Source organism: Merops nubicus, unplaced genomic scaffold, assembly GCF_000691845.1.
Source record: "Merops nubicus isolate BGI_N331 unplaced genomic scaffold, ASM69184v1 scaffold17210, whole genome shotgun sequence".
NCBI classification, from domain to species: Eukaryota; Metazoa; Chordata; class Aves; order Coraciiformes; family Meropidae; genus Merops; species Merops nubicus.
In genome coordinates, this window is record NW_008583712.1 from 50,874 (window position 1) to 78,245 (window position 27,372).

The 27,372-nt window shown below is 38.8% G+C and overlaps 1 protein-coding gene across 1 annotated transcript; it reads right to left on the bottom strand.

Annotated features, from left to right (window-relative positions):
- Window positions 1-8,337: 8,337 nt before the first annotated feature.
- LOC103774530 (solute carrier organic anion transporter family member 1C1-like) lies at window positions 8,338-27,090 on the bottom strand. Its single transcript, XM_008941945.1, has 14 exons — window positions 26,980-27,090; window positions 26,213-26,354; window positions 25,986-26,118; window positions 24,463-24,593; window positions 24,104-24,250; window positions 20,214-20,312; window positions 19,192-19,428; window positions 17,851-18,015; window positions 16,264-16,459; window positions 13,787-13,952; window positions 12,098-12,279; window positions 10,547-10,611; window positions 9,309-9,426; window positions 8,338-8,560 (listed from the first exon to the last, which is right to left on the bottom strand). The coding sequence occupies exons 1-14, from the start codon at window positions 27,088-27,090 to the stop codon at window positions 8,338-8,340; spliced, it is 2,115 nt and encodes a 704-aa protein (XP_008940193.1).
- Window positions 27,091-27,372: the final 282 nt, after the last annotated feature.

The window sequence follows — 27,372 nt, forward strand, 5'->3', positions numbered from 1 at the left end:
GGATAAACATTCAAAGTCAGAATAAAGATATATCAAATCAATGTACTACTTAAATTATTTTATCTTCTAAAGCAGCAGATTTGGTAAAAATTGTTATCATAATACAATGTAGAGAGGGAAGGCTTTCCAATACACCGGCCCTGAAGTGTTGATTTGAAAGCTGAATTAAGAGGGGAAAGAGAAAAGCTATGGGAATATAGGGAACAGTATTAATAACAGTAACCAGACTAAATTGTCCAGTCCAACATCCCGGCATTAACAAAGACAATCTACAAATAATACAGCTCAGCTGATGCAAAAAGGCAACCTGGGTGGGGACTGCATGCAGGGCTAGGATTGTTTGTATTGACACAGGAGTGAATCCCTGCACTGTGCAATTTCAAGTTGAAGAAGGAAATCATGTCAAGAAGTTACTTTCCTACTTGAAATCATCTCTTTCCAAGCTGCTGCAAATTACCTTCTGCAGCGAGAGCTCAATGACCAGCATTAACTATTTTTGTTCCCGTCTGGATCTTCAGTTTTTCTTTTAGATGGTGTCTTCTGGGGTCTACAGAAACAAATGGAAGTCATGGTATTTCCACTATAGTTTCCATTATCTTCAGATCTTAGATTAAGCTCCCCGCACACTGTGTAGTCAGAGGAGAATGGAGGAAGACTGAGCTGGAAAGAAGCGTTATGTTTGTTGTGGGAAATGGAGTTCTGCACTTCACACAAAGAGGGAAGTAACAATATATTTATTGATACAAGACAGTGTTTCAGCAAAGTTTGAAACAGTAAATGTGACTTAAAGGAAAAAGAATTTGATGGTGAGGTACACCTGATTATTTACTACACAGAGGACAAGCTAAAAGGGAGATTATGGGTTCAATTAAGACTGTATACATCCTTATCAAGGATCCAAGGTTTAAGCATGCTATGTGTGTGTGTATATATATAGATATTTATATACATAAAACTTACCAATGATCAGTTGTGGCAAGGAATCTCTCAGCCCCGGGGAATACCCTCAACAGGTGTCCTTGCTCAAGGGGAGATCCTGGAGTGCAGCCAACTGCCATGCAGGAGAGCTCAAAGGGCTCTTGGGCTGCCTACTATGGATGGGGGTAGGATGATTGACTTGTCATATTTTCCTGTTGTTCTTACACCTGAACGTATTGTTCAGGCTAGCCCACGACTGTGGTGTTGTTATGTATTTCCCCTGAATCCAGCTTACCAGGGTGGGATTGTTACACCCAGATGCAATCATGATACCCGGATGCAATGTTATCACCAAAGCAGGTAACCAGAAATAAGGGTCCTCCTGTTGATGAGGGGTAAAATACACTGTCACAATGTTAAACATAAACATCTGAATGGTCTGACATGAGGAGGAGTGTTCTTCATCGTCCATAATTTCATTAGGGGATCTGTTACCATTGCAGGAACTCAAATTAGCCATTTTTTGATCCATTGAAGTTGAACAGATTACCTTGACATTTGGGATGTCTGCATGCACTTCCTTGCTCTGTTACAGTCTTATTTCTTTGGTCAAGAAATGCAAGCTTGGGAATCATAAATAAAATAACGTTTCCTGAAGCACTTGTAAGCTTAACTTCTAAGTCAAAATTGTGTTTATCAGATTACTTTATACTGTCATCTCAAAAACTTTATACTGTCTTCATACTGTCAAGCTCCAAAAAACTTAACTCATTCAATAATAAAACAGGACCATGTAAGTGCTTTGAAAACTTCCATTTGAACAACCTGAATCACAATAAACTTGCAAGAAAGGAAATACTTCAGGAGATATTTCCCATTCTAAAAAGATACAGCCTCAAAACCTAGAGTGTTATGTTCTTTGTTAATACTTATTGAGTTGCTCCCTCCTTCTGAATCAGCTTTCCGTGTCTGGCGAAGATATTGTAGCTTATAAGTGCTTTGGAAACATGATTTTATCAGTAGTCTCCACCCTTTCGTTTCTTCACCCAAGAGTAACTTTTGCCTGGAGATAACATCTCTGCCCTTGGAAGTTCACCTTTAATTCATTTAGCTTTGAATCAGAGTAATTATGAACATGCCTTTGTCTTCCAGCTTTCAGCACAGGTTTTTGGCTTTCAGCTCAAACACTTTCCCAGAAGCAGTAGTGGATTTGTAAGGGCCTTGAAAAGGTGTTTTCTTTATCACTGTAACAGGTGGCAGCTGGATTCAGTAGCTTAAATTCACTCAGTTGCAAACATACCTTTGACTGCAGTGTAAAACTCTTTTTTTTCATAAAAATTTCATACCAGGGAGTGGTAAACATCCATTATCTTCAGTGGGGTTGAACCTGTTTATGTTCTGGCTCTTTAAAAATTCCTAAAGATTACAAATTCAAAAGTTTATGAGGTGCCTTGATTATCCTCTTTAAGAAAGGCCTTCTTCAGTGAGCCCAGTACTAGATTTTTGAGAACACTGAGTAGTAATGCTTTTAAACTCCAAATTGTTACCGATGTTACATAAGATGAGGCACCCAGATAAACTCAGTATCATCTTTTGAATACACAGATCAACTTTTAAGCATTGATAGAAAACTTATCCACTGTCTTCTGAAGCCATATTTAATCAATTCTTCCCTTCACCTGCAATTTTATTCAAGTGCTGGTGTGTCCCTGTTTCCAAACAAAGTATCCCAATGAGCCATTCTACAACTATATAAAATTATAATTGGCTATGGTAGTCTTGTATGATTCATACCTTCTGCTAGCTCTGAAAAATAAAATTCTGTGTAGACATCTACCTATCTGTTATGTTTAGGAGATGATTTTCTCACCCATGAGCCTGCAGTTCTTAAAAACATTTCAAACAATCAAAACAGGAAAACTGTCAGGATCTCTTAGATATTTCCAGTAAGGTCACATCATCATTATACTATAATCTGTTATTAGCAGTGGACTAATATTTGAGGTTTCATTGCTCTTGTTAGGTTAAGTCAGGACTCGAGCACAAACTCTATGATTATATACATTGCTGACATATACTTGCCCTTGCACTGGTCTAAGGAGAGACCAGGGATGTCTGGCTTTCTGGGGAAGGAAACTCCAGCAGAGGAGGGGCCAGCTCACCCTGAAGCTGTGCTCTAAAATGTCATGCAGCTACAACCAACTCAAGCCATGACACAGCTGTGGGAGGGAGGCTGCTGTTCTGGCAGGAGCAGCCCCCAGAATGCAGGGAAGAGGCAGGGCTGTGCTCTCCCACTGCTCATTATGAATCAGCACTCCACGTAGGGCCACCTCACAGCTCCAACGGACCTGTGTAACCCCACTTCTGTTACCAGGGAGACACATCCTGAGGGATGCCCTGAGTAGGGCCACCAGCAGCTGCAGGAGACAAGCAGCAGCTCTCTCCCACAGGGCTGCATATGGACCCTCTGTAGGAAAGCTCAACAGCCATGGCTGAAGGCATACTGAGCCACCTAAAAGCAGGGTATTCCTGGAGAACACCTTCTGGCTTCTTCTGAAACTGCATTAACACCTCTCCTATGAAAACACCATATGAGCTATGGAGGTGGCACAGACATCCAAGTCTGAAATCTAATGTAATACCAATTTTAGAGGTATGAGCTAATGCACAGAATCAGTATTCCACTGATGAGATGATAATAAAATAAATATACTTTCAGGTATGATTAGTTAGTTTACTATTTTTGCAGATAGTTGGAAGAGCACTTGTTCATTTACGCAGCAATATGTCTTAATGAGATACATGAACCTATGATGATTTCTCACCTGGTGATTTTGGAGAAGAAAATTATGTGTTTTTATATAAATGCCTTATAGCAGAACATGGCTGAGGAGAAGAATTACTTAGGTATGATAGTCACTGACTCAGAGTGTCTCTTGTTTAAGATGTAGATCTATTATAATTATTTTAGAAATACTCAGGTTTTTTTCCCTGCATCACATAAGTCTTAGTCTGACAAAAATATCAAGATTCCATAAGAATACTTGGTCTTCACTTGTATTTCCCATATAACAATTTCTGTATAGCCTCTCTTTTAAGTTTATTCCAGTGATCTACTAAAATCTGCTGGCCTGTTGTTTCTTGGTACTCTTGATCACTCAGGACTTTTTTGTTGTTGTTGTTTTGGTTTGGCTTTTTTTTGGTTTGGGTTTGGGTTTGTTTGTTTGTTGTTGTTTTTTTTTTTTCTCCACAAATCTGGGAATTACAGTACTTTTAGAATACATAAGAGAAAAAACCAGCACTGCAATCCCATTGGAAGTCAATCCCAGACTTCCTGTTTCCAGTCCCACACCACAAACACTAGGCTATGTACCAGAGACACACAAAAAGCAGACTGTGTCCAACGAGTGGGCCAGGCAGGAGCGCTCTTACCAGGGGGTGTGGGTGGGCAGCTGCACAGGAAGCTCTTGCTTAACCATCAACGTCAACCTCTTGGGCTTTCCAGTCTTTTGGTCCACCTGCACAAGTGGAAGTCAACCCCTGCCTCAAGCAGCTCCCTCTCATGGGGGTGGGACAAGGTCCCCGGAGCTGAAGTGGGGCCATAGATGCAGTGACACCTTGACTGGTCTAGGAGTAGACCAGATATACCACACATGCAACCCACAGCCTGTCCAAACCCACGCAATAGCTTCACTGTGCTACACTTAGTTCTACCGTGGATGCCTGCCCAGGTTTTGTCTGGTGCTTAAAGAGTTCTGACTGCACAAGGGACAAACCGTGTCCTGATTTTCTTAACCTGAGACTGAAATACCAGGTGTTTCAGACCTAATCTAAGGGCTGCCATCTCCTGTCAGGCACTACTGGTGCAATGGGCAAGGGCTTGGGACAAGATAATGTGCCCATAATGCAGACCTGTCAAAAGAGATGGACAAACACCTTAGAACACATACAGCATGCTTGTGTGCTTCCCATCACCACTCTCCACCCTCCACATCCAGGGCCATACACAAACAAATCATTCACCCTTTCCAAAAGTCAGGCTCTGGTTTTACAGACTACTTCAATATTAGTAGAGAGGGGTCTCACGAAGGAACCTGCTCAGCCTAAAAATTCAGGTGCACTTGTAGCAGGATTTTATTGTTTTTTTTTTTTTTCTTTGCTGACCTGAACTGTGATTAAGTTATGCTTTAGCAGCTCTAAATAATAATTAAATTTTAATATTACTAAATATTAATTAATTAGAAAGTAAGATACAGAAGTAACACTGAAGAAAACAACATACAATTCAGACCTATATTAGCAGTTTCAGCTAGAAAGAACTTGGACTGTGCTCCAAAACAGAGGTAGGCAAAATGACAGTATGTACCACAGCGAAAAACTAGTAGACTAAAGCTAATGTTAGCTTCCTGCTATATTGGTAATATAGTTGAAAAGCTTTAAATTTAATTTGACAGCCTGAAGGATTTTCTGTTTATTCTGCAACAGGTACTACTCTATTCCTAGGTTATTTTTATGCTGGGATAGACAGGACATGTTGATAATGGGGACATGAAACCTATAGGAGGGCTTGGTCTTTCTAGGGTACATGATCCTAATGCATACAGAAAACTGGGTTTAGGGCTGTTGAGTTTTTTTTTTCTCTTCAATAAACAACTGGAAAATACAAAAACAAGTAGTCATAGGTCATTATGTCTGCTTGATTTTATATCTAAAAGTAAAGAAATGCCAAATAGCTGCACTGTCTTTTGGGATATGGCTCTGTCTTCCATAGTTATGCTGACAGAAGAACTTTGATAATGCCATTAAAGGGCTTTTTGATAGCCTCGAACAAGGGCTGCATAAACACAAGGCTCCTGCCCTTAAACCTTCCACTGTCTGATTGAAAAATCACTGGTTTGTCTATTCCTTCATCAGTTTCAGTGGAATTACCATGATTTGTGGTCCACCAAGTTGTCTGTAATGGTGCTTAAACTACCTAGTTTGTCATCTTTATTCAGGAGTATGCCCAACTTGGTGTAGTTGCAAATTTGCCTCCAAAATACCTTTCCTAGTTGACAACTTCACTTATCACCTTAAAATACAACAGTTCTTTCTTCCTTCTTGTGACAGAGCTCAGAGGTGTCAGAACTAGCTCTGTGTGTGCTGACACAGATATTACACCAGGCAAAGATACCAGTTTTGATCCTAGAATCAATAATGTGGCATGGCAATCAAACTGGAATCCTAAGGGCATTTCTGCCTCTCTGGTGAAACCTTGCCTTTGGAGCAGGAGGGACTAAGAGGGAGAATGTTCTTATTACTTCTCTTTTGTGAGAGGCAAGAGGAAAAAAAAAAACTTTTGGAAAATGCATCTCAATTGACAATTTTTGTATATTCTGTACTAGTTGCATGTTGAAGAACAGATTATTCCCTTGAAGAAACTTCTACCTGCTGTTCACAGTAGGGTGCTTAGACTTGCACACAAGAAACAGGCCGTGTTGAAAACTTAGGCAAGTGATACAGCCTTGGAGTTGTGAGTACACCAACCCAGAGGCTCATTTAACACCCCCTGTCGCAGTGCTTATGCTAATATCTGTTTGGGACTGTTATGAAGACTAATATCCTACTACCTCCTGGAAAAATCAAGCAATAGATGCAAAAGATGACCTCATCAAGAAAACCTGCAATGTAAAAAATGTACAGAAATAAACACCAGAACAGCAGAAATAAAAGGGAAATTATGTTAGCATGAGTCACCTGACTCAGTCTATATGTCTAAAGCAGATCAGGAGTGTTCCTAGAACTGCCACTATATTTATTCAATGTTAAAACACTGTTTGCAGGAGGAGAAAGACACACCATGATTTCCTCTGTGTAAAATTTCTGGGGTTTCTGGAACTTGGACTTCTCTTCATTATTTCCAGCCCTAGGTGCAATGTCGCTATCATCTGTACTAAGGAAGCCTTCATTCCTGCTCCATTACAGCACACACTGCTTCCCCTTATCTGCTGGGAGTTTATAATCAGAGCCCATGACTGTAAAAGACAACGTCTAAATGTGCTGGTCATCATCTTTAAGCAATAAAAAGCTAAAAGCTCCATCCTCAAGGATGAGGGGGATGAAGAACTTCCTTTCAGTGAGTACCACACCAACCATTTTCCATTCCTGTTCTTGCACTTACACGGGGCAGATGGCAGAAGAAAGGTCAGAAGTCCATTTAACATGGAAAGTTTCACTCTTCAGCCCTCTGATTTGTTACTTTCTCAGATAAAAGGTAGCAGTTTTTCTTTATGTTAGTGTGGTGCTCTCTTCCCTGTTCCAAGGACATTTAAGATTAGGAAAGAAGGTTTGTTTCCTAGTTTAAGGCTTGTGCACAAGACTGCAGGGAACAGAGAGACCTTTCAGAAAAGAAAGGAAAATGGCTGTGATGATGGAGACAACATCTGTAATGATCTTACTAGGTATTTGCTCCCATTCCTAAGGTATGCCATGAGAGCTGTCAAAGAAATACAACTCTTCAAGAACTTTCAGAGACTTTTTTTTCCCAGTAATGACTGTTGTTAGCATCCTTTATTAAAATTTCTCTTTGAAATATGTTCATATGATTGGGTTGTCTGTGGAAAGCTGTGAATTTGAGGTTTTCAGTACTGTATATCAAGACTTACTGGAGCTTCCTCAAACAAGGAAGGAAATCTCTGTAAATGTGGTATAAATGCAGTGGTCATTAGGATAAAAATATAAAGAAAAAAATAAAACTTAAACATCTATCACTTTATTGCATCAGTTCAGAGTAATTTTATGAAACCAAATACTGACATGTGCTGCAAAATTAATACACCACTTTCTTTTGTTTGCATCCCATTTTGATCATTTAGAGTGTCAAGCCAAACCCCAGAGTCATTATGCAGGTCTTGTTCAGAGGGTGCTCACTGATGGCCCTGGTGCTCTCACCAGAGCATGGGCTGTGGGATCCAGTCTGGAACAAAGAGCTCTGGCCATGAACTATGTAGTAAACACCATAAGATTAACTGGGCGAGTGTAACTTGGTTGGCCATTTAGAGCTGTAGGATTAAATATGGAGGACTTGAAATAAAGTTGGTGGAAAATGGAAAAAAAGCTTATTGCAGATATCTTAATTTTTCAATCATAATCAAATTTATGACATTTGAAAAATTTTGGCTAATCCTACTGTAGGTCTAGAAAGGGACTGAGAGTAAGAGGATGGTAGAGTTCCCCAGAATTTTTAAAACCTTTTCCCCTTATTGTTTCAGATGAGGAGAGGAAGAGGATAGGGTAAAGCAAATTCAAAGTCAGTGTTTCAAAGGGGTTTTTTTTGAACCCCCAAAATGTAAACTAGCTGTTGGAGTCAGTAATTAGACTCCTGTTGTGCTTAGAAAAACTTAAGCATAGGCTAAGTGATGCAAAGACCTTGTTTCTTCTTTACATAAAAGTTTCCTCACTCTCCTCTGAGATTCTTGCACCAGGAAGAATTTCTTTTTTGGTGGCAGGAGCTGGTTCTTTGCTCATTGATCTTTCCACATTTTTAATATCTGTCTTCTCTTTGCCGTCTGTCTTGAAGCGTTTCATTATTAAAATAGACAGCACTATGTATAAGAGACAGCATCCTGCTCGTAGCCCTGCGATGAGGCCAAGATAAACATTTCTAGGAAAAAAAAAAATGACAAAATATGTTTATATTAATAAACCCATTCTAAGTAGAACCAAGTAAGATATCAAATGCACTCTTGCAAAACCATCTATTCACAGCCACGTTTTGAGAAATAAGACAGCAAACAATCTCATTATATTTTGCTCCGGGCAGTTTCTACACCCCTAGCAGAAATGTCTCCTGTCTGGAGTGCTCCGGCTCAGCGGGCGGTATTTTAGGGCTGGGGCAGGAGGAGGAGCACCAGCCAGTGCTTCTTGCCTGTTACCCCAGCCTTCTCCACACCCTTCACTGGCAGCACTCGGTGCTCCTGGCTGCAGTTCTCCATGGACCACCAGTCATTTGGGTCCCCTCTCCAAGGGGATTTTGTGAGGTGTTTTATACATTACGAAATGGGGAAACAAGAGATGAGAAAGAGCAGCTTCAGTGCTACACTTACTCCACGTTTTTTTCAGTCTCCCAAAAAGCAAAAGTAACACAGAGTTATTCCGTGCATTAAGGCTTCAACAAAGGAGCAAATTCTGGTAATGTAAGGCAGTGTACTGCAATGTCATATGTCAGATTAAATAAAAATTATTTGGCTTATTTGATCTACTAAGGCCTAGTCAAATAAAAAGTTTTGGCGCTTTTAGTATCCTAATCAATCTACTGACAACTGACATGGACAAAGTACACCTTGGTCCTTGATGCCAAAATCTGCCTCAGAAGTCAAATTCCCAACCCCTTACTGAAGATGTCAGCTTACCTGAAGGCTTTCACGTCATACACCCGGCAAGACCCAGATGCCCCACAGTTTTTTATCCCCCATTTCAAGCAGGTCTGATCTATCAAGGCACCAAAATATATAGGGGCTGGAAGTCCTCCTGTGAAGAAAATTATTACACGATCTTGGACATGAAGATCTCAGCGTTTAATGTCATGGTAAAGAAATGAGGAAATGAACCTCAAGGTTTCTGAATTATAGCTGCAAAAAATGGGACTAAACATACAGCTCCAGCTTTGAGATTCCAAGATTTGTGAAAATATTTAAGCAAGTACTTAAAGGGAGTTGAAAGAATGGAAGAATATAGCATTATTACATTTAGTGAGGGAAATGTTAATAATTCTACTTCAATGGCATTTTTATTAGAACGCTGTTTAAAGAAATAATACAATCCTTTTTTTTTTTTTTTTCAGTCTCTGCTGTTGGGTTATGTGCCATGACATATTAATATTTATGTATACTACTGTATCTATTCAGGTACTGCACAGCAGTTTGCCGTTAAAAAATGCTTAGCTCAGTACAAAGGGCTGAAATTAAGCACTTGCTCAAAATCAGCTAGGTAAAAAGTGTATTACTTTTGTAGTACTAAAGGAATTCCTTTTAGACATTCATAATGTTTTAATATCAATAAGCTCTTTCAGGTATAATGCAGTTTTGTTAAGAAAACCATTTCATAAAAGAAGAAGATTGATTTTCTGCAACATTCAGCTAAAATACGGAGATTAGGAGAGAGATCTAAATGACTAGTGGAGTTTGTCTCTATGTGGAAGATTTCAAAAATCATCAAACAAGTAAAGATAAGGCAAGGTTTGCTAGAGGCAGGGCAGACTAAATGCCTGAAGACTTGAATGATTATTTAGATAAGCACAAGAAAGCAAATACTAGGCACAGTACATAGGTGTTAAGGATATCCAGACTGGTCAAGCTCAAGTAGTTGCATATGCAAATCAAAAAACCCCAAAAGTACAATGACATTTCCTTCCTTTCCTTGATTCCTTTGCTGCCTAGATAAAAAAAGCCTGAAGAGATAATCAGAATATTTAATCACCTACAAGGAAACGTAGCAAACTCTTCTAAACATTTTGAAATGCATAGTCTGCTTACAAAGTAAAACTGGAAAGTTTTTTTTGTTCTCATCAGGAACAAGGGCATTGCCCTGGCTAGCTTTGGTCTACCTCTTTGACTATCTACTTGAATCCAACAAAGAAATGAAGTTTTACCTAGTACTCTACCACCTAAAGTTTCAATCCCAACAGCAAAGGATTTCAGGTCTGGTGAAACAGATCTAAAAAGGAAACAAAAACAGTACATTGTTTGGAGGAACAGTAGAATAACATGGCTATAGTCATTCTGTGAACATCTGCACATGCCCCGTTGCAAGAGTACTGTGGCTTACCTAGCACAGCTCACTCAAACCCTAATTGAAAACATTCACCAAAGTTAAAGTCCAGATGTAGAACCTCCTTCCACTGACGTCAGTGGATGAAGTCTCATTGAAATCAATGCCAGAATCTACAGAAACTGATCTTGAACCCAAGGAGAACAGACTGTAAACACTTTTGGGAGAGGATGCACAGGAAAATTAAAGCAAACTGACTAAAAGTGGCCAGCTGATGTCCATAAGTTCCAAGAAGCTACCTTGCTTCAGAGGAGGCTGTATTATGCGGTAGTGAATAGGGGGAACAAGGGTGTGCAGTTTTTGCTAGCTATATGCAGGTAAAACCCACTTCTGCCTCTATCATTTTATAGAGAGACAGCAAATATGAGTTACCTGGCTATAAAAGCACCTCATTCCTACCAATGGAGAAACAGCCTGTGTCTATCAGATGAACTGGAAGGACTGACAAAAAGCAGAGGGGAGTACTGAGCTGGCACTGGGGCAGGAGGGAGACATGCTATGGCCAGCTTGTTCCCTGAACTGGAGTTCATACAGCAGTATATCATCTCAGCATTAACTTGAAAGGCTTCTCATTATACACATTGGCTTTCTGAAAACTGCCCAGCAAAGTTAGCCTGGGCCATAAGCCAAAAACAGCTGTACTTCAAAATATCACAGAAAAATCAGCAGCTTAGCCAACAGGGTTATCTAGTCATGTGCACAGACTGCTGAAGATTGCAGTTCCCCCGTAAGCATGAGTGGAAAGAAACTTCCATGTGAAAAACACAGAACATTGCCTTTGCTTCCAAGTGTAAAATAGTGCTATTTTGCAACAGAAGGAATAATTTTTTTTTAAAAAAAAATAAATAGATATTGCTGCTGACATAGTTCTGTTTATATCAGCTTGACAAAAAATGAGAGTACCAGACTTCTCAATACAGTAGACTTTCTGAGGCAGCAAGGCTTAACAAAAGGTGGATGTTTTTCTCCTGAGTAATGTGAATAGCAGAGGATATGGCTTAGCACTGCACCTTATTTCAAGTTCATTGCTCTGTTAAAACATCCCTGTCGTTAGAAGTGAAAACTAATGTTCAGGATGAACATAAAACCCACCTATTTCATCACCAAGTATATACTCAGCCTTAAACTGGAATTGAATTGGTGGACATGCATTTTGCTCTGCCTCTGAAGAGGGATGGTTTTCAGAGGACAGGCAAAGACTCAGGGCCCCAGTTTCAGCAGCGTGACTTTCCTTACAATAGGAATCATAGAATCATAGAATCATAGGGGTTGGAAGGGACCTCGAAAGATCATCTAGTCCAACCCCCCTGCCAGAGCAGGATCACCTAGAGTACATCACACAGGATGGTCAAGGTAAGGTAAAGTATTTCACCTAAACATAATCATGTATGTAGGAGTGCCTCCTAAGGCTAAAATAAATGCACATGCAGTCTGTAATGCTAAAAAATAGGGAAATGCTTTGGTACAGCTTTCTCTTTGGCATTGTCCCAAAACTGCAGAGGAATTGCCAAGTCCGTGCCCTTGTTCTTCCACACAGCTGCAGTTGTGAAATACCTGAAAGAAGATGAGAATTTGTTTAATCAGAATTCAGTGGCACAGAACTATTTTAGCAGATAGATTTTCAGTCCCCATAACAGGCACGCTGTTGTTTATGATGAAAATAATCTTTGCAGACTGATGGCCGAGTTCATTGGTATGCTCCAGCCACTCTGAGCTGCTCCAGAGATACAAAGCAACCCTGACTCAAGTTTCAGCCATGCCATTGCTAAGACAGAAGGTGCTCTGTGTGTGCTTAAAATGGGTCAAAGCTATAAGATTCAGACATGAACTGTTATCCAGCCATTTTGCTCAGGATTCCATGAAGTAGATGAGTAGCAATAAAAACATAGATGTGGACACAGCAATGCAATCATGTGCATTTATTGTTATTCATCTACAACAGCATTTGGTGCTACATTGAGAGTGGGCTGTTTCATTGCCTTTGAAGGCAGCAGGAGACATGGGTTTGAAAGCAGAGAACATGGCTGGGATATGGCTCCCCAGGGAGGTTGTGGAGTCTACTACCCTGGAGACTTTTAATTCCCATCTGGAGGTGTTCCTGTGTGACCTGCCCTAGACTAGATGGTCCTGCTCTGGCAGGGGGGTTGGACTCGATAATCTCCAGAGGTCCCTTCCAGCCCCTAACATTCTGTGATTCTATGATAAATGGATGTAAGCCTGAAAATGTTGCTTCTCTATTTCAGTATTATTACAAGAAGACAATTCTGCTTCTGCCAGAAGGCATGACCATTTGCACACACTGCCTCAAGCCTGTTGCCTTTAATGACCTTGCCCAAGTAGGATTGTTTATGAAACCAGTACTCATAATTTTATACAGGTCTGCTGCACTGATTTGACACTATGGGATTTTGCTAGTGTAAAGACCAGACTAGTAAAGGTCTTCTAAAGCAAACCCCTCTTAGCTATATTGTACTTATACAGTAAGAGATCTATTGAGAATTTTCAAGCCAAATTGATGGTCATCTTGCTCAGAAGAAAATAAATTTTTAAAAAATAGAAATAAAAGCATTCAAGAAATTTAAGAGTCTGAAGTTTACATGTCTTTCCTGAAGAGATCACTCATTCCACCCCAACTCAGTTTCTACACAGTTAAACCATACAGAATGGACATTTGTGTTTACGGGATTTCTTAATCACAAAGCAAAAAAAAAATAATAGATGGAGAATCTAGCTATATCTCTAATCATAGTATCACAGAATAGCTTGGGTTAGAAGGGACCTTTAAAGATCATCTAATCCAACACCCCTGGTAATGATCAAGGACATCTTCAACTAGATCAGGTTGCTCAGAGCCCTGTCCAATGTGACCTTGAATATTTCCAGGGATGGAGCACCCACCACGTCTCTGGGCAACCTGTTCCAGTGTATCTCCACCTTCATTGTAAAAACTTTCTTCCTTTATATCTAGTCTGAATCTACTCTCCTGTAGTTCAAAAATATTACCCCTTGTCCTATCACAACAGGTCTTACTAAAGAGTCACCTATCCATCTATATGCTTACCATATTCTTTCCCATCCCAGTTGATGATTTACATCCTGCAAAACAGGCTGTCATGTAAGTGATCCCATTATCACCACACACAGGGTCCCACTGATCCAGCTTGCAGGTGCAGTCAGCATTGCAACTAGCCATGAAACTGTTTTGGGGGGAGGAAAGATGCTTTAATCTAGAGGAAAACAGAAAGAAATAAAATAATTATTTAGTTAAATTATATAGTCAAACAAAACACCTGGGAGGAGCCAGGAAAAACCTGGAGAAAGTGAAACAAATGGCAGGTATCTTCTACCATCCAATGGACTGTGAAGTTGTCCTGTGAAGACTAAGTTAATTTTACCTAAACCAAAGCTCTCTTGAGATTTTTCTTCAAGCATTAGGATTTTTGGTGGATAGTCACTAGTATTTTTGGTTAAGAGGGAATATTTGGTATTAGTTTTTCATTTGAAAGCTCAACTCAAGAAAAAGAAACTCATACCTAGAATCTCTTATCACCTGTAGATGGCCATGATTTTCCTTAGCAGTAGGTATGATACCATATCTGGGTGCTAGAACTGGTGATATAGAACTGCATAAAAGTACAGCAGCAAGATGCTCTTGACATTTTTTTCACTGAATCAGAGCTGGTTAGTGGCAACAAAAGTTTCATGAGTCTAACTGAAAATTTCTGCTCTGTCTCAGCTCTGACTGTATCCAGCAGCAGCAGTCGCCCTGCACCTGGGACAGACTTGAGACTCATTTCTTATCAGATTTTATTTCTTCTTGTATATTATCATGGACTTTCATTGCTTCCACTTTATCAGCATTTCTGTAAGAAACATCAAAATCAGGCCACAGGGGGTTAAACTAAGTGGATGACAACTAGACTTGAGAATTCAATAAGTGGCCAGTGACTCTGAGGGCATGGTAGGAGGGCTTAGTTTTCAGAAAGTGCCCACCATCTACAAATCACCCCTGTTTTGAAGTCATTCATAACATAAAGGAAAAAGTGTTCAAAATTTGTCTTTTCTTCCTCCTTACCCCTGAATCAAAAACACAACCCAAGGAGGCTACATAACTCCTAAGTCTTTTAGAAGGGAAAATAATGGGGGGTGGGTGTTAGCCCTCATTAGGCTTTTGTTTGTCTTCAAAATGCAGATTGTTAAATGGGTAAACCAGTATGTGAATCGCTTAACCAGAACCATCCTAGCACATGCTAAACTCTCCAGTCTCAGTTACCCTGAAGAAGCTGTAATTGCTCTTTCAGTACTTGTTGTCTTGATGTTTCTGCTTATTTTTAATTCATTCTACAGTGTCAGGTGTTGCACTCAATCAGTTATCTCCACACCACAACCCTCTGACAACTTTCATGTAACTAACAAAGTTGAACTGGGTGTCAGGTTTGCCAAGACAACTTAGATATTAACCTTGAACATATGATCAGTTCCAAAAAAACACAGAACTGAGTGTCTGTCTGAATTGAAAAAATCTAACAAGCCTTGCCAGATTCAGTTTAATCCTTTAAAATCCCTTGAAATTTGTTGGAGCAGACCGAGCTAAATTTAAACAGTAGGCAATTGTGGCAGGCTGCTAGGGTCAGCAAAATATTCTGAAGAAAGCATGACCATGGTTCTGGTAAAGATAGGGGAACATCTGTTTGGGCACCACATTCCTGACATGACCAGGTTCTACCTCCTCAGGTCAGCAGCTCCAGACCCTGCAGGAGGCTAGTAACTCCCCATGCAGGCTGATAACTGGTGATCTAGAGGATGATCCCTTCTGGAAGCAAAGCCATTGGGGGACTATGGAAATGCCACCTTCAACACCTTTTTTTTTACATCCCACTCCCTACGCGGTAAGAGGAGATCAGCTTTAAATTGAAGCTTTGAAATAGAATATAAAAAAATAATTTTCCGGTGATAAACTTCATCTTAACAGTGACTGACTAGAACATAGACATATATGGACAATATCCAGCAACAAGCAATTTAGAAGAAGAAATGTGGTTTAAATGAATTTTGAAAAACCAAATCGGGATATTCAGCCTATCTGCAGCACCAGGTATCATTTCAGCCTGACAAATCTCAAAACCTAGGATTTTCTTGTGTGGATCACCACCAAGGGAGCACTAAAATGGTATAATTGCAGTAGTTCCACTCTAGCTGAAATCGCAGTGATTGACACCAGCAGATGACCTCACACAGGTCCAATTTCAACAAAAATTTGGTGTCTTTAAGTAGATACCTTTTTTTTTAATGCAAAAAGATATAGCAATATGCTACAGTAATTTGACACATTTCAGAATTCGTTCCAACTCAAATTAAAATATTTTCCAGAGCAGAAGGTTTGTAGCCCAGATGAGATTACGAACCTAGTCTAATCGGTGAGAGAAGAGGAACACAGGGGCAAGCACCATATTCTGCATGTAGCAGAACAAATGTCTCCTAAATTTGTGACAAATGTGACAAATGACACAACCAACACAAACCCAAGAGGATACAAACCCAGAGTAGGGGGCTGTCAAACCGGCCACCTGGAGCACCTCACAACTGCACAGAAAGTACAAGAGGTTCAGCAAATACGCCACTATAAAGGTGATGCATGCAAACTTGGTCATTTCAGTTATGTGAAGTTTGAATTTCTTGATCAGAAAGCCTCCTAGAAACATCCCCAGGATGGTGATGGGTAAAAGTATCACACCTGCAAATAGAAGGTAATAAAAACGTTAATTGTTGTCACTTGAATTGAGCCTTTTTAGAATAAATATCTGGTTCTAGTAATTTCCAAAATACCAGGTATTGACTTATTTCAAGACTGATTCTTTGAGTTTCTAAGACTTTTTATTACCTTTAAGTGATTTTTCTTACTTACCCACTTTCTTTCAAGTCATGTTATGACTTTAAAAAGCTTAGTTCCTCAATATACCCTATTTTTTTAATATATATATAAAGATATAATAAAACCTATGCAGGTGTCTGTTGGAAACTGAAGTAAATGATATAAAAGTCTTAGCTCACAGGCCAAAATAAAACAAACTGCCTGAAAGTTAAAATAAAAAATAAAACAACAACAAAAAACTCCAAAACAGAGTGTGAAAGGAAGCATTGTCTGGTTTTTCATTGGATTCTATTTTGCTCTGAGAGTGAATCAGAGAAAGATTTGCACTTAGATTTAATCCATTCAGCATTCCACAAACTCCAGCCCTAATATTTACGTGCTAAATGGAGAGTTTTTACAAGGCTTTATTGTGAGGGGGTTGCCTTTCTGTGCAGGGGGTTTGTTTTGGGTTTTGTTTGTTAGGTTTTTTGATCATGTTGTTTCTGTAAAACCTTCCCTGCATCCAAAATTAAAAGATAGGAAAATGGAAATTCTTCTCATATTTGTACCTTACCCAAAGCAAAGCAGGGTGCCTTCAGTAAAGTAACAGAATATCAGTTCTGCAATGACCTCAAATACCCTGGTTTTCTTGCCAGGTTGTGATAACATATTAATCACTGTAAGGTTAATATAATTTCAGTATTCTTTTTTTTTTTTTTTTGTAGAACACTAAAAAGAACTAATTTTTGAGGGAACTGGCAAATAGAAAAAGAGTTTTGGGATGAATAAAAAGTCAAAATTTTACATTTCGCTTTCTCATTTCTTGTAAAAGTTATATTTGTAATCAAAATGGAAGAATATTTATAGCATGATGTTATTCTGAAAAGGAAAAACACATATTTCATTAATATTTTCTAAATTAAATGTCTTTTTCTTTTAGTTGTTACTTAGATGCAGTCTATGTGTGGTTTTTATTCACAAAATCAGACACATTCATAATCCAAATCTCACTATGAAAAAATCTTTAGCTAAAAAATAACCCACCCAGTTCAATAAATTAAGAATAGCAGGAAAATTAACACTAAAATTAAGATCCATTTTCAAAACATGGTAGGAAAACTGAAAAACCACTACATATTCTTTTAACCCAAAAAGTTCACAGAAGCTCCTCCTAAAAAGAAAGGCAAAATAACAAAGAAAAGTTTCCTTTTTTGACATTAGAATTTAAACATTGGACACAGGCATTGGAATTTAAAAGAGGAGTAGGTACCTACCAATTAGAAAGATGGCTTTTGCCACTGACACATTAAATTGTTGCTCCATAAACTTTGTCTCATAGGTTATCAACCCAACAAGAGAATTGTACTGCAGAATAGTGAGGAAAATGTACACCAGGAAAATTGGATTTCCAAACAGCTTCTTCAGAGCTGGGAAGAAATCTGCAATGGAGAGGTATATGCTGTACACCCTGCTAAACACAAACTTATTTTGACAAATTTTAGGTAATAAAATTAACTTGGATTTAATTACTGGCTGTATTGCAGGTTATAATTCTTTGCCTATCAAAACATACTCTTGCTCAAGTGAGTTTTCCTCATTGCCAGCACATGATTTACAGGAGCAGCAAGGCTGAAGGGCACAGTGGATGCTGACATGGGAATGAGAAATCCTAGTTTATTTTTTGTGTGATGCAGGACTATTCATCAATGACACCAGGGCTTGCAGCACTGATTCTCAATGCCTGTACAAGAAAGTGTCACTAGAGGAGCATTAAGACTCTGTATAATGTAGCAAGCAAGGCAGTTTCATGCCTAAATCATGAGCCTTCACACACCACACAAGAGGCCCACTTGAGGCGGGTATTTAGAGAAAAAGAGAGTGCTTGACCCAGTGAAAGGCTGGAATCTTTCCTGAGTAATCTGGAAAGGCTGAAAGGATGGAATCTTGAGTAGAGTATCTAAGTCCATGAAACTGAAGACAAAAACTTACATTTAGCCTGTAGTCTGGCTGTTGGCTCACTTGACTAAAAGATGAGAGTTCAAAACACATCTGCTGTAGTCTCTAAGGGCTGCACATGCCTTCACACATATGAATAAAACCCTTGGGGAAGTCCAGCAATGGGTAGTTGGGTCTGATATTGCCTATACGAGGTTAGTTCAACATCACTGAGCTTAAACACAGGAGCTATGAATCCAGGGAAATCCCTCCAACAGCTAATGGAGTACTTAGTCCTATGTGTCTCTCCCATAGGTTGGCCTCAGCAGAACAGTAACCTGCAAGCTGTGGACTGGTCATTAATGAAAGATAGGATGTTTTCCTTCATAATCATAGGATTATAGGTGTAATACATCATATGACAACTGCTGTGTTGAACTGAGAATCCCTGGTGCTCAAAGCAACAGCATGAGCTTTTTCCATCTGTCTGACATAAGGAGAGGACTGAAACACACCCTTGGCACCTAACTATAAGGCTACAAATTAAGGAGAGCATTTTTGTCCATCATTTGCACTGCAGAAATGTGCATTTTGCTGAGGGTTGTGCAAATCCGTGCTCAGCTCACAATGAACCCACAAGAGAGAATTCACATGCAAATATTTGGCCAAAAATTTTTCACCTTTTACTGCCTCTGAGAACTTTAACTGTGGCTGCGCTGGAGGCTCTATTTTACAGTGATCTCCTTGAACAGGCAAATGACTAATCTTCAGGTTTTCATTCTCTCCTTCTTTTGGTAAGGAGTAAGGCAAAAACCAGAAAGGCAATGAAGCAATGAAGTTGACTGCTCCACAGATAAGCAATCCAAGCCACCAAGCACCAACCCAACGGGTATCCTTAGGATTTATGCTGATGGCATCTATGAAATACAGAAAGACAGAAAAAAAAATGATTAAATATCATGTAGAGCAATTAAATTTATTATAGGTATCCTTATATATATTAAGACCAGATGAGAGGTGACTTATGTTTTGTACATAATTGAAATGCAGCTTGTATCAGATCAGTCCCATGCAGTCAAAAATAGTTGTTACCATTTAGATCCATGGGGGCATTTCCTTGCCACAATCTTGCAACAATTTCTGTTGAAATGAGTGACAGCAAGAGGGCCCTTCACCACCCAAAAAAACCTTCCCCTTCTCGGTTTCCCACTGTACCCTCTTTCTTCCATCTCCAAATTCAACACTTTTCCCTTGAAGTTCCCCAAATTTTTCAAAGTGATTTGAACAAAGAAATGAGTTTTGATATCAATGTTTGCTCTATGCTTTTTAAGAGAATTTAATTCTTGCCAAGTCTTAAAAGTGTCCATGAGCAAGTGCCTTTCTCTGTTCCCTCAACACGGGCATGGCCTTTCATTTGCTCATTTGTTCTCAGCTGCTCAGCAATGGTGTAACAAGTGTGTGTGCAAGTGTAAAAAGAGGTGCAAAATTTTTCTGCACTGGGGGCAGAAGTCTTGCACCAAGAGCTATTCCAGACACACTACAACAGTAGAGATATTAAGATGCAAATAACACCAGCTTTTGAGTATAAATACTCTTTAGAGAACCCCTGTTTTTGGAGTAGTAATCTGGGAAGGTGTTTCTTGGCATGCAGGTTCCTACGCAGCCACTCTCTCACTTAATGCACCATGCAATGATCTCTTACCAATGTCCACAACACCAATGTCAACCCAGAGGCTGGCACAGAAAGATCCAAGCAGGAAGCCCAGGGTTGGCCCAAACATGCCCGAGGATCTCACCAGGCCTGTAAGAGAAGAGAGGCAGCAGAGGAGAGTAAGCAAAATGCTGTGCAGACAAGCATGCCTTCTTCTCTGAGGGCAGGGAAAGGAGCGGCAAAGAAGGGGCACAAGCCACTGGGTTATATCTAATTAGAAGCTTCTGAGCAGTAGGAAAAGAAGCAGTACGCTGCCAAAACACTAGCTGTGCTGTGGAAGCAGGCTCCTTCACCTCTACAGGGATTTGCCAAAGCAAATGCAGCCTCACATGGACCCCTGCATGCATTTCATTGGCAAGGCTGGTGTCTTTGAAGGAACAAGAGAATAATACTGAAGTGATTTTTACCCCTCTTCCTCTCTGTTTCTCAGATATTTTGTAGTTGCATTGTTCAGTCTATGGAAGTTAGCTAATGAGCATACAACTCAAGGCCAATTGAAGGTATCACAAGTCTACTTGCAACTCTATTTACAGCTTGCAAGATGTTGTGTGATTGTAGAAGTCAGGACTTTCCCTCTAGTATGCATTTTGGTCCTTAGTTTAATTTTAAGTAGCAATGGTTGATCTGATGATGTCCATATAATGGTGTACATCTTTTCACTTTGGGGCCACATTAGGATGACAGGGACAACAAAAATGCATGGACATGGAATTAGGTACAGGACCCTGAGAATATTTTCACTAGGCAACAAGGAGATATGAGTGGCCCTGCATGTGATCAAAGGCAGAAACTTTGTTGATTTTTTCAGGACCAGAATGAGCAAGTCAGCTAGCCCTTGTGTTAATATGTGTTTATGCAGCTGTTAAAAAAAATAATCAAGAATTGTAGTGATCAGGTAATGACCTCTTTAAAATCAAATTTCAGTTTTGCTACTGGCCTTACTGGGGTTTCCATACCTGTTCAGTCTCTGCTTACAAAGGAGATAACATGACACCAGGCGAAGGTGAGGTGCCCCTAGGAGCAAATGAATAAGCTGTGAAGGCCAGCAGACACTTAGGGGGCTGGGACAGCATTTTGCTCACTGAGTATGTCAATACAGCACAATTTTATTTTTGTGGCCACTGATGGCAATCAACATAAAATAAAAATATCCTCAAAATAATTCAAGCACAGGTCCTCACATTCCCTTGTCAGTTGTGTTGAAGTTCAGGTGGGGGCAGAGGGTAACTGGTTTAAAAAAAGTTCAGTGATTTAGATTTCTGAATTCTAGCATGGAACTGTCACCTACAAGCTGTTTGATGTTGCAGAAGGCTTAATTATTTTAGAAAAAAAAAAAAAAAAAGAATCCTTGACCAAGAACCTGTCAGTTCTTGCTCACATTCATCACTATGCTCCCTAAATCCTACTGTGTTGTTGTGCAGACATTCTTCTCCTCCTAGTTTTGCAAACTCTCTTCTGAATATAGTGATTGCTCAGCATATCATCAAGGACTTTTATAATAAATTCTTACAGCATAATTTAACTGTATCTTTTTTCGTCTTTGCCTTATTGCTCAAATTGCATATTACTTTCATTTAGTTCTCTCATTTTAATTCATCAGAAGATCTGTCATTTTAGACTAAATTCTGGTGCTTCCAAAATGACCGACTTCTGCTGACACTAGAAGCCAGGAATTAGCTCTTTATGTTTATTTATCAGTGAGTCTAAAGCAGAACTTACTACTCAGAACTATGAAAGCTCATCTTCAATTTTTAAATGCAAGTGACAAATTTCTAAAATAAACAGATAAAGGCAGCATATCCATACCACTGACCTTGTATATTGTATACAGCATATTTAGTTAAGATACTGTAAGATATCAGATAAGCTAAGAAGCAAGTGTTCAATAATTTTGCATATGCATAGTTTTTAAATTTAATTTCACACCTGCATACCCTTTAAATTCAAGAATAACTTCACTAAGATAATATTTTTGGGTTGTGGTAAAGCAAAACTAAATACGTTCATTGTGATATTTTCTTAGTGTATTTTTCCTTGTTAATATTTATCCTTTGTAATTAGCAGACTACACCATAAACAGTAAATCATACAGACTTACCAGCTCGTTAGCTGCTGCACAGTGACAAAGCTCAGCCAACCCTTTGTATTGATGAGTAACTTAGCGGGTACCAAGGATTCAAATTTGAAACATATATTGGCCTCATATATGTTTTTACTGAAGCCATGGGTTTAATATATATAAGATTCTATGCTAGTATAGAATAATAATATAGTATTCAAGTCAGTGATGAAATTTCACTCATTCAGAGTCTCTGCTTTGGTAAGAAATCCATGGAAAAAAATACTCCTCATTAAATATATTTAATTGTCTATTATTCCTCCTACATGGTAAGTCTGATGGCTACTGCCATTAATTAACCATATCAACATTCAGTTTCAAATAAATTGGAAATTAATTTTAAAAATAACCTCTGTTCCTTCCTATAACAATAGTTTTATTTATTAGTCAAGAAAACGTCTAAGGGCAGGAGAAAAAGAAGAGACAGGAAGGTGAAACTTCTTGCTCAGGGTCAGATAATAAGATCAATGGTTAAGATTCAACAGCAAGGCTTGATTCATTTTTTTTTTTAATTGAATGTTAAAAAATTGTATATTAAAAAAATCATAGATACATTCAAGTGATAAAAAACATATAGGAAAAAATTAAAGTTGGTCAAGAACATGAATTTAAGGTCTATAGAAAAGATTATTTCAACATTCTTTTGTTTTGCGAATTGATTTTAATCCATGAAAATGGGATAAAAGACTGAATATTGCAATTCAGAATTTTAAAATGAAATATTTTAATACTTTGTAAATTAAATACTTTATTTTGCTTGCATGACCCAAACAAATTTTCATTCTGATTGAATCTATAGTATTCTCTGTGTCTACTTTATATTTTTCATCTCACTTCCCCAGTAGTCACCAACTGGTTCACAAACTCTCCCAGATCAGATTCTGACAAGAAAAATTTCACCTGAAATTTTTAAAATACCTTTAATCAGAAGCTCAGAGGTAATTACAAATATTTTGGATAACTGCTGAGTGGAACTTTTCTTTCTGTCAGCTCCCTTCATAGTATTTCCTCATCTCCAATGGCCTTAGCCTCTAGCATTACACACTGAGCTCTTCATGAAACTGTCTTATATCTTTATGACCAGTTCAACTTCACCAAGTTTACTTCTGGCAACAGTTTTGACCTCCCTCAGCCATACTCCATGTTATTAAATCAGTTTGGCAATAAATTATTTGGCTTGGATGTAAGTCTTTCTATCTTGGGCAACGTGCTATCTTCCATCAAAACAAGTTCCAAACTAGAAGGGATTTGTTACAACACCCTGAGAAGTTTGGGGGTTTTTCCTTCAGTAACTAGTGACTTAAAAAGCTTTCATCAGGAAGCATGTGCATGTAAAACTCAAAAAGTCAAGTAAAAGCTTCTGAAATACGTTTACGTTACTGTAATTATGTTACTGACAGTCAGGACCATTCTCTTTTCTATGAAACACTGATTAGGAAGGATCTTATTTTCTGAAACTGTGGTACTGAAGATGATATGCCAGACAAGGCAGATATGACTCCTCACTGGAGAAAAGAGTATTTGATTATGCTTCTTTTCAGCACAGAGAAAACTGGCACGTAGCTGAAACCACTTGGGGAAAGCATAAGGAGCACCTGGGAAACATCCTTTAAAACCAAACATGAGATATCTTTTGTGTTGCTTTTTTATCTCTGTACAACTCAAAATTATTTGGAAGAGAGCAGATTTTTTTGGTATTTGCTTGGCTAGAGAAATGTTAAAGAAAAGAATGGCTAGCACAAAAATTTCATTTGCATATTACCTATGTAAAATGCTGAGTTTTCTTCTTTAGAAAAATCATCAATATATGAAACGCCCAGTGGCATAACTGGTGCTTCCCCAATTCCACGTAAAAGGTTCCCCACCAACACAAAGAGCCACAGATAGGAATTTGTTGTTTTCTCACATCCTGTAGGCCATAAACATTTACATTTCTGTGAATATAATTATTACAATAATTTATTGCGATAGAAAAATAACATAAAATACTATTTTTTACACTCATTATGGGGTTAGTTTGTATAGATCAAGGTTCCTAACATGGGGTTTACTGATTTCCACTTAAAAAAAGGTGTAAAAAATGGTGACAAGAAGCAGATAAGGACCTTGAATTTGGCTTACCGAAATTTTTCAGTGTGCTGGGTGCTTCTGCAGCATCTGTGACTGAGCGGCCCTCAGATGATGCTGGGGAGCAAGCTGATACACTCGTAGAGGAGTTGTCCACAGTAACAGTTACCCTTTCATAATTATAACTGGAAAACAACTATGTAAAATACAACTGACCCAGGAAAGACTCTGTTTTTCAGGGAGTGTATACAAGCCTGGTGTTTCTGTATGTTCACTCCTGTTACATGCAGGCAAAGTGGAGGGGCAACCCATTTCCAGTGCTTTCACTTGAAAAACGATAGGTACCTTCACACCCTTTCCAAAATGCTCTGACCATTACAACCCAAATATTTTGTTCAGCTAAAGAGCAAAAAAAAAAAAAAACCCTTCTAGGGTTTAAGAGATCACTTTTTAGCCTGAAGGACAGAGGCAGAGCCCATCCACATCTGTCTCAATACAACAGTGCTGATGTTTTCAGTTTCTTACCTATGTGACAGATGTGTAGCATAGATATCTCTGTGCTACTTTAAAGCAGCCAGCTAAGGATTGAGTAGTAACCTGCCTGGATTAACAGAGGCTGCAAAACTCATCTGCCAGTTTGTCTGTGCTTAGGCCGCCAATGACTACAGCTAATGAAATTGAAGTACATTTATCCTACATTGGGATAAATGGAGAGCAGACATCCCCTCCGACTGTGCAATCAGGCAGTAACCTGTAATATTGTGATGGACAACAGCGAGGTCCCCATCACCACAAAGTTTTGCTCATTGTTGTGGAGAATGGGTAATCTTCAGAACTTGGCTGCGAGTTTGGATTAAAACAGAGATATCCATAACTCTCCTTCTGGCCTGTGCTGTCCCCTCCAGTGCAGGTTCCCAAGCAGAGTAGTAACTGTGGCTATCATGGTCCCCAGATACCTCCTTATCACAGGTATTCATCTTGGAACTAAAGAAGATGCACAAATAAGTTTTAATTTTTTGAGTGACAGAGGGGTTCTATTTTCAGCTACTATTCAGTAAGGAAGCTGAAGGATTGGGGAGGTATGTAGTGCTTCTGATAACTAAGCACTAAAGCTTAGATGTGAAGGGGTATTTAGATATCTAAGTCTTCCTTAGTTCAGATACAAAGATTCATTAAGAGCTTAGTATGAACAGCCACCATGGAGAAAGAAACCTCTTCCATCAAGATCTCATTATAGTTCGTTTAAATAGGAAAAAGAAAAGAAAAGGAGAAGGGCTAAAAATAGATGTTATCTGTACATAAGCATCCCAGGTGAAAAACTCAAACTAATTCAATCCTAATTATACCTGCCCCAAATCCTAATTAGCCCTGCAGAAATCTGAGATTTCTCTCTTACTGTAGAAAGAAATAAGCTCTCAGAGAGGAAATCAGAAAGTCAATAGTTAAAAATCCACCTAATAAAACCTTCCTATCTGGAAGACACTACTGTTGTCAAGCTGTTAACTCAGGTGTATGATTAAAACTCTTCATATGGTCAAGTTCAGTTAGTGCAGGTTGTGAAAACCCTCCATATTTACCGTCCCATTAGGAACTGCGGCATCACTGACAAAAATGCTCCTACAGACATGACGAGACATCCAACAGCAATTACTTTCGGTCGATGAACTCTTGGTCCAAGGTAGCTCACTAACACCATTACCATTAAGTTACCTGCATCAACAGGAAAAAGAACCAGTAAGATTACAAAAAGATGCATTTTTAGGGGAAAAGCTTATGAATCCACTATCAAGGAAATTACACATACCTATCTCAAAGCTACCATCAATAATGCCTACAATCGATGATGAGATTTCAAATCTCCTTTCAATTTGACTGGACATACTCTTCATGTAGCTGCCAGAAAATCCTTTGGCAAAAAAGGAAAAAGCTAGAGCTGCAAGAAATATCTGAAGAGAGAAAATAATTGAGTTTGCAAAGAATCGATGTTTTCTTCATAGCTAAATGCCTGAGCAACCTACTCAAGAAACACAAAAGTCAAATGTTTTGCTTTCTAATTTTCTGTGAAGATGTTCTTCCAACTAATTTTCATTAAAACAGTTTTTACTTTCTCTTTCAGGATAGTCTCCACCAAAGCCTCTTACACTGCAATAAAAAGAAAGTTGACATTGACTATGTGCACCTTCTACCTTTCAAGCACATACTGTTTTAGCTGTTGCCTTCCTTAGGGAAAACTTGCAGCACAATTTGTTCACTATTGGCACTATCATTACAGCACGTCTTACTACTCCTACTTCTCCTGTTCTAAAAAACACAGATAAAAAGATATACTTATAACTACCACTATGACTATCACACACCTCTAAAGGATTCATTAGCAAAATATAGCCTCACTTTTTAACTTCTCAACACATTGGTTGACTTCCATGTGCTTCGAATTACAACCTAGAGCACTGTTTCCAAAATATGTCATGTTAAATATTGTCATACAGAACTAAATGAATTTTGATAGAACTTGAAATTGTCATTTTCAGTATTCCAGAGAAAATATGTGATGAGGGCCTCTCTCCTTACCTTTAGTTTTGAACAATTATGGCACATGCTTTTGGCAGGAACTGTGCTGCCATCACTGTCCTGGAAGAGTGACTTGTCTTTAAGTTGACCTGCAGTGACTGGCCTGTCCATGGTTTTTCTCCTCCAGATCTGATATGTAGTTCTTCCTGTTTGGAAAATGTCACTATGATTAACTATTATTTGCATAAAAATAAAGGTTTCAGTGTTTTTCAGACATATTGGGTGGTCAGACTCTACCTGAGATCTCCACACACTGACACCTTTTCTCAGAAAGGTTGTTAAGTAGTATTCAAAGTGTCCTTGTAATGACTTAAGGATTGGTGCACCTGCTTTGTGAAATTTACTTTCTAAAAGATGTCAGGACCTTATTGGATAGATGGAAAATTTAGAGGC

Bases quoted from the DNA above. Each gene is read 5' to 3' on its own strand.
- LOC103774530 (XM_008941945.1), bottom strand. From the start codon at position 27,090: ATGGACAGGCCAGTCACTGCAGGTCAACTTAAAGACAAGTCACTCTTC. The intron at 24,251-24,462 runs GTAAGCCAAATT...TATGGCCTACAG, and splicing joins CAGCACACTGAAAAATTTCG to GATGTGAGAAAACAACAAAT. The intron at 8,561-9,308 runs GTAAGCTGACAT...TTTTTTTCCTAG, and splicing joins TATGACGTGAAAGCCTTCAG to AAATGTTTATCTTGGCCTCA.